The following is an 8,423-nucleotide window of genomic DNA, read 5'->3' as shown; positions in this document are numbered from 1 at the left end:
TTTAGTCCTTGCTTATGAGTAATTAAGGATTTTTCTAACATTTTTTGTTTATGCTTTATAATGTTGGCGACCAATGCGACTAGTGCATACCAAGATATATGCCGTCTGATCATCGTCTGCTTTGTTTGCTTCATATTTTGAACAAAATCCTTATTGAGACAGTATTTATATTTTCCTTAAAATTGTGAATGGTTTTGTTAAGATTGAAAGATGGACAAGGGCATTTAAGTAATTTAGCATGGTAAGGGTTAAACATTTAAACAAAACATACAAAGAATATCATTTTTATTTATTGTCTTCACTATTTTTTCAATTACGCCTCAATACAGTGTAATTATAATGGTGTCCAATTCAAGTTAATAATCTAACCAACAATGCTTATATCTGCACTTCCCCTGAAATACAAATACGAGAAGTAAAATATCTAATCCTGAACTATAGTGTTACAAAATACATGTACACGTAAATAACATTTACCAGTACACAATTGAAATGACTTACATGAGACGTCATTTGATTTTAAAATTGACTTAAATAACACGACGTCTTTAATCTTTAAGAAAACTAATGGTAATAAAATGCTACTCTAATAATAATAATAATAATAATAATAATAATAATAATAATGATGATGATAATATAGTAATAATAATAATAATAATAATAATAATAAAGTTATAATTATAAAAATATCATTGATATAAGTAAACGATAATAATAAACGATGATAAAAAATAAAGAAAAACAAGGAGTAACTTGAGTAACGAACAATTGCGTTGGCTCTATTTCTTTACTCAGTATATTCTTACTCTGCTTTACACAAAGCAAAGTTGTGAACCTCGCACAGGTTATCATCCCATTTCAAATCAGCAGAATTGAATATAGCCAGGCAGTGTTGTCCCATCAGATTGTCGGGCTCTCCGGGCGCCCAGTTGAAATAGGACAATGGTTCAAGTGTTTCAGGAGCTACCCACTGCCCCTCCTGTAACAAATCTGTTCCGCCTATCCATATTTGGCCGGTTGATATTTTGTCTAAAATTATACAGTATATATTATTTTTAGAGCCATAAAAATGTAACATCTGTTTTCTGTAAAACAACTTTGAGCTACATTAATAAAAATATATATTATTTTTGTTTAAAATCGGACTTTGGAAATGCATATTTTACGGCATATGAAATGAAATGTACACGCATTATCTGAACTAAATACAAAATGATTACTTATTTCTTAACTTTTAAGTTGAGCGGTGGCCTATTTCTGCATCTAAAACACGGATTTTGAGTTCGAGCCCTACTCGGGTCACGACCATGCTGACACAAATGATACCAGTACTTGTTTAAACATGTAATATAAATGTTTATAAAAATTGACCAGTTTCTAATATATTTTTTGTCCTCATGTTTACATATTTCAGACATCAAGGTATATAGAGTTACTCACTCTGCTCTCGTTTCAGCATCCCTTCCACGAACAATCTTTCATCGTTGTTCTCTATAACTGCGAGGGAACCGCCTAAAGCTTTACAATATTGCTTTGAGAAAAAGATAAAATTAAACTGAATAATTGTATGAATAACAAGACCAGTACCATCAATTAAATCACCATCACCAACATCAAAACAACAACAACAACAACAACAACAACAACAACAACAACAACGACAACAACAACAACAACGACGACGACATTGACAACAACAGCACTATAACGAGACGTCTTTCACTATTTAGTTAACACACTGAAACAAAAAGAAGACCGCCCACCACCATCGAAATATCAATGTCAACAGTAGCCGCGTGAGATTATCAACAACAAAACGTAATGACGGCAACATTATACATGTACAGTTATTGGCATTTATAACTGAAATAAAGCAACAACAACAACAACAACAACAACTGCAATTGATTAATGGCAGCAACAACAAAAATAAATAGCAACAGCATCACAGTCGAGCCCAAAAGTCATTATCAATCAAAACAATAACTTTAAAAATGTATATACTTAAAGTTGACAGACAGAAATAATCAAATATGAATACACGAAAACCATAAAGCTTCTACAACCACTGCGCTTTATCAGCAGTACAAGCTCTTAAACATTTTTGTACTGATCATTAAAATAACGGCACATGTCGTTCATACGAACAAAGTTCAAATTATGTGACATTGTTGTTTTATCTGTGTTATCTTGACAATTCATGTTCAAAACATAAATCTGTATACTATTTATACCAAGGCAAGATTTATTGCCAAAAAAACCTACCTGGGCCTCTGCTCACGAAGCCTTCAATTGTAACAAAGCATAACAATTATCACCATGTGAGGAGTACCCATCTTTACAGTTTGCACACCATACTGTCAGAATAGAACAAGATAATAAAACAAAATTGCAATACAATATTCTTTTTAGTATAAATATGTATATGTACTTGTACGCAGTCTTAATTTTAATTATTGAAGAGTGTCATTTGAAAATACAAAAGCGCATAACAAGAAGATATTAAACTTTCTAATATATCATTATTATCGGAAATAACAATGACGGCAACACCAAGGCCAATGCCAACATCAAAAGTTTAGAAAACGCCCAACACGGCAAATTTTAAATTATTGTTTGATTGAAACGTTCGTAGACGGTAATGGTAAGTGCAATCTATCGTTCACGCCTCCATGGCCGTCTAAATTTAAACACTTTTCAACAGTATAAAATAGAATTTTGAATGTTGAAACATAATCAACACCACCACAAGAAATGACTAGTATAACAAGAAGTTACTTACCAAAATGAACATTTTATTTGGAAAAGTTCTACTGGTTTTTAGTTACACTCAAACACAAAAATATTGTTGTGTTTAAAAAACATGCATTGTAACTGAGTCCTTACATTCTTAGCATTCTGTAGACATTTATAGAAACTTATCAATGTAACAAATTTTTTGGTGTCGTAAATTAATTATTTTCAGAGTATGTAAAAAAAAGATTAATTAATTAAGTTTTGACTTACAAAAGTAAATAATTCCTTTTTAATGTAGTTCTTTTAAATTTAATACACGACAACACTCCTTCTTTCAGGCATTTAGTTGTATTTTCATAAAGACAACTACATAATAGAAACAAGTCCAGGACATCAAAGGAATATAAAGCCATAATAGATTTTCATGCGAACCAAATGTTGAAAAGTGGCAACCTAATAGGTCGTTCAATACTCCCAAATTGGAAAAAAGACTGTAGACTCGTATTAATTGAACCTGTCAATGAATGGTAGTGGTTGATACATGTCACTGTCCGTGCCCTCAAGCACCGCAGTAAGAATAATTCAGTATTTACTTAAAACTTTATGACATCTGTAGATGATATGTTCATACGGTGGTAAATATGGCGACCCGTAATGAGACAAATAGCAATGGAAGATGAAAATCACAGTAAAATTCGTTAAATTCACTAAAGAAATTAAGAAATCAATCCCTTTTTCTAAGATTTGTTAAATATTTCGATAGCAGGATAGGACACTGGTATCAGAGACCAAAAGAGACAAATAAACAAGTGTAAGGCAAAGTTTTACTTACCTAAACATACGGACGAAAGAATGTATAATAGTTGTAGAAGTCCCATTTTAAGAGATAGCAATAGTTTCAAATACGAAGCAAATAATGTTAGAAACTTATATAAAGATGAATACACCCACTCGTTTCCATTTATAGACCTGAACCTGACATGTTGACATGATAACTGTAATTTTTGTACTGTAATGGAGAACAAGAAAAGAAAAGATAAGAACAGAAAAGATATATTCATTTTAGATTAAAAAACTAAGTATCTACAAATACATACATGTATAATTAATACAAATAATAAAGTAAAGAAAATGGATATTTGTAATTGAAATTCACAACATATCATATTTAAAGACTTATACTTCAGTTTGAATATTTGGTGTATGACTGACATAGGTCAACTTTAATTAATGTAAACACAGGCCACATGGAAATATTCTTGCATATCAGACAGGATTATCTACCGTTTACACCGGTGCAAGAAAACCCTGTCTTACACCCACTATGTAAGACAAGTCGCGTGCTTTAAATGACGTCATTGCTGCGCGCCTTTTATGAATGAAATGCGTTCTTATGATGAAGTCACTAAACCATTATGAATGAAGTTGTGCGTTCATACGCTACTATAAGAAAAAGTGCGTAATGATAATATCGGTTTTCGTAATTTCTGTTCTGGAAATAATTGATATGTAATATGCAAGAAAAAGAATCAAACACCGGCTGTCGGTACAGACGGGAATATCTAGCTCTCGCGGAAACTCGGCAGAGCCTCGTTACCGCCGTAAACAGTCACCATCGAGCTAGATATTCCGGTCTGTACCGGCAACCAGTGTAAGATTCATATATACCATTACCTTAAAATTAGTTCTGACGCAAATTATGTGATGATTTCTACACCTACATTTTTGTATAGATTTTTAATCTTAATATTACGTGTCGACAATTCGCAGATTTCAATGAATGTTCTGTTGTATTGACTGTTTTTGTGTGTAGAAAACACGACTATAACAATACAAATACTTGTTGTTGTTTGTCTTGAATCGATAAAATAACAATTCAATTATATTGGTGTTTGCATTTACTTAAATTTGGTACTGTAATACATGTGTACTAAACTGAACAAAGAACACGTGACCTTGTGTCTTAAAAATAATTTCAGTTGATGAGGTATTGCAAATTTATTAAGTCAGTTCGCTATTATAAAGGCCCTATATGCCTTGAAATGCTTTCAGTTTTTTTTCTCAAAAATGGTGGTGTACTTTTATTGTATCCAGAAAATTACTCACTGACCAATTATCTGAATAATCTGTTTCATCTGTTACATTTTGGCAATAACTAAAGATATAGTGAATAAATATTTTGTATGGAAGTCAAAATACTACTTTGCTTACATTTTGCTATTTTTATGAAAAATTGTTTCATTTATCGCTACTTTCTTCAGGCTACAAGCATCTGTCACTCTCTAAAACTGTTATATTATACAATTCATGTTTACTCTTTATGAAGAAGTAAAAATTTATTTGTTTCTGAGGCATAATATGTCTTTAAGGTTGTTTTTTTCTCTCAGATAATAATTATGATAGGAAAATAGATAGAAATAATAGAAATGTTTAAAGAAAGAATCTGTTGAACTTTAAAGAATTTATTAAGTTGCTAAAATTTAATTCATGCAATTTGTTTAGGTTGGGCATACCTTGTCTTTGCAAAAATATCGTTTACCATGTACATGCAACTAACAGAAATATATACATTTGCACTTTCTTTTTGAAGATAAGCATCCAATACAATTGTTCACAATTTAAAGATCAGAATGAAAAATTCATCTTATATACTTGCTGCTAAATATGACTTTCATATATCCTACAGCTGAAATCAATTTTGTAATTGACATATTTGCAGGAAACATATAAAATATCAGCTACATTTCCTCGTTCAAAGTCCCAAGTGAACCATCTTTTAAAATTATTTTCCTAGAAAATGGCCAATTGTTTCGGTAAAAATCGAATTTCCGTCTTGTAAAAGTGTGAGACTAGCTTACCTAAACCGATAATGAAACATACTGGATCAGAAAACATATTAAAGATAGCATTGAATTTCTTTGTATGTGTTATTCGTTTTACCAAGAAGTCAGGCAATGAAGCACACTGGAACCATTGCGTCTGCTTTTCAATCAAATATACACAAAGATGCAACAGCTTGTGGGTTTGTTTTCCCGGGAGAATTTAGGTCGTCGTGAAGTTTTTTCAATAATTTTAAAACCCGGTTGCACATTTTTTCCTGTTCAGTAAAAATTTTTATAGCCAAAAATTTAAAGCTTTTCCCCGGGAAAAATAAAAAATAATAAAAAACATTAAAAAAAAGATTTTATTTTGTATTATTTTTGAAGCTTTTGATAAATTTAAAACCGGAAAAGCTGTGTTTTTTTTTTAAAATTTTCTTGCTTTAAGACTGCTTTTAAAAACATTTTTTTCCCCAAACACATAAAAGTTTTTTTCTTTTAATTTTTTAGCCATGAAATTTTTTTCCCTAAAAATCTTGGTTTTTTTTCTGACAAAAAATAAAAGACTAACATGAAAATTTTTTTCCCAAAAAGGCCAAATTTGATATTCCGTGTTAATATCGCATAAACGAGTCATGAGATAATAACTTCGGCTATTTTTAAACTTTTTCTAATTCAATGATTGAATGACTCAAAAGTTAGAAAGCTATCCTGAGGACAGTTTCCGGACACGAAAAGCGATCAAAATGCCAAGTAGACCAATAAAGATAAATAGAGTTAAAAAATTGAAGTAATAAAGTATGCATTTGTTGCATAAAAATTTGACCTATTCAGTTAGTCTTTGAGAATCATTGCTTGATCGTAATATCATAGACTTTACTCTTTATAAAGTTGAGATTTTCTGTTTAATCAAAATCTGAAATCATATGGTAAAAAGGTCACTTTCCTGAATTAATTTTTCCTTTTAAAGAAAGAAAACAACAAAAACAACAAAAAACAAAACAAAACAGACAAAAAATTGTTCATAGAGCATGAACTTTGACAATTTATTTTCTTACTCTATCTGTATTGTCGCCCTTACACAATAGTGGATATTTTCTTTTAATGTTCCCATGTAGAATTTAAAGTAGATCGCTACAAAACAAATAAAACACAACCATTTCGAAACATATTGACTTATTCAACTTTTGAGCAGCATCTGAAGAACAAATCGATTGTATAATTTATGAAAATACGTAAACAAGTTTAGCTTATAATTTTTATTGCATTTTATTCTTTTTTGAACTGATACAATATATTTGTGTATACCATATCTTATTATGGTTTCTTTAAGCATTCTCATTTGTTTGCTTTAGGATGGTTGTTAAGCATGTCTTGTTTTTTTAGCGACCTATCATTATGTTTGTCTGAATCCTCGATATATTTTCTCTATTTCAAGACATGCTTGAATGTCTGCTTTTGTCATTAAACGTGTTAATGCGATTATTACCGTCTGACTTTACTGTCCTCATTTGCAACGTTTGCAGTCAGTAGTTCATGACATTGCTTTGATTAACTTCATTTGAATTCTCCCTAACATAATTCCTATTTTTTCCTTGATGTCAAAAATTTCTTTGTTTCTTTGAATGAATAATGACATGAATGTGAAAGAAAAGAAGTTTTCGTGCCTAAACAATTGCAAAGACCGTATCGAAACATCACGAGTCTTTGAGTTTTTACCTTTTTAATGCATTTATTAGAATCTGACCCGTTGGACAACTTTAATTTTTCTAAGGCAAAACTTGAATGTAAAGTGTAGATGTTACTAAATCTGAAGCGTTATTTTCTCATTCATGCATTACTCGATATTTTCACGACAATTTACGGCGTTTTTGTAACATTTTTGTTCATCATATTTATTTATGTTATAAAAATTTCGTGAAGAGTTCGGACCAGCAAAGAATTACACAAATTACTTTAAATAAGGGACTGACGAGAGGAGATACATTAATTAAAGACTTTCAGAACATTTCTTATTTATATATCGTCTATGTTTAGCAATATACGGCCTATCTAATGACATCGCAAGTTAATTAAGTATATTCATTCATTTAAGACTTAAATCAGCTATTCAAAGCTTTACTTGCATATTAACAAATCCCGACTTCCCCTGGCCCTTAGGCAAAGTTAAACATAAAAATGCAGTAAGAACGTTTTATATATCTTTGATCGCCGTTGCGCTATTCAATATTTATGTATCTATTTCTACGATATAAAAACAAAACAAAACAATTATCATCGCGTTGGTTGACATACGAATATAGCATACTACTTTCTAGAAGTTACCATGGTAATCGGGTTTATCACATTAATGTCATTTAAAGACTTTGTTTGATTAATAAATCTTTTTTTCATCTTTTCAAGTCTATTTTAGTAACATTCATTTACAATCATTGAAAAAATTTAAATCATTAAAATCTTTAGATGTTGAATTCTTTCTTCAAAGTGTTTGCTACATTCACAAATTGTTTAGCCAATTGCAGTATTGACATTGGCCAGTGCCTGAAAAATTTCTTTCAATAACTGTTAGATTCAACAGGTAAAGTCCTTGCTCATGAATAATTAAAGCTTTTCCTAACATTTTGTGATTGTGCTTGATAATGTTGGCGGCAACTGAATTTACCAATGCGACTAGTGCATACCAAGATATATGCCGTCTAATCATCGTCTGCTTTGTTCGTTTCATATTTTGAAAAAATCTTTATTGAGACAGTATATATATTTTCCTTAAAATTGTGGATGGTTTTGTAAAGATTGAAAGATGGACAAGGGCATTTAAGTTATTTAGCATGGTAAGGGTTAATATTCAAAACACAAAAATACAAA

General features: G+C 30.6%; 1 protein-coding gene across 1 annotated transcript; it reads right to left on the bottom strand.

The window, feature by feature from the left end:
• Positions 1-281: 281 nt before the first annotated feature.
• Positions 282-3,698, bottom strand: LOC132726423 (perlucin-like). The gene is made up of 5 exons (XM_060711736.1): positions 3,572-3,698; positions 2,269-2,360; positions 1,444-1,534; positions 810-1,032; positions 282-395 (listed from the first exon to the last, which is right to left on the bottom strand). Exons 3-5 carry the CDS (start codon positions 1,460-1,462, stop codon positions 365-367), a joined length of 273 nt encoding a protein of 90 aa, XP_060567719.1. The 5' UTR covers positions 1,463-1,534; positions 2,269-2,360; positions 3,572-3,698; the 3' UTR covers positions 282-364.
• Positions 3,699-8,423: the final 4,725 nt, after the last annotated feature.

Source organism: Ruditapes philippinarum, unplaced genomic scaffold, assembly GCF_026571515.1.
Source record: "Ruditapes philippinarum isolate M1 unplaced genomic scaffold, ASM2657151v2 ctg2772_1_1_1_1, whole genome shotgun sequence".
Taxonomy (NCBI): domain Eukaryota; kingdom Metazoa; phylum Mollusca; class Bivalvia; order Venerida; family Veneridae; genus Ruditapes; species Ruditapes philippinarum.
This window is presented reverse-complemented; position numbering and strand designations above follow the sequence as displayed.

Excerpts from the sequence above, each read along its gene's own strand:
- LOC132726423 (XM_060711736.1), bottom strand. Across the intron at positions 396-809 it reads TTTGCTTTGTGTAAAGCAGA|GGGAAGTGCAGATATAAGCA; the intron begins GTAAGAATATAC and ends TTTGTATTTCAG.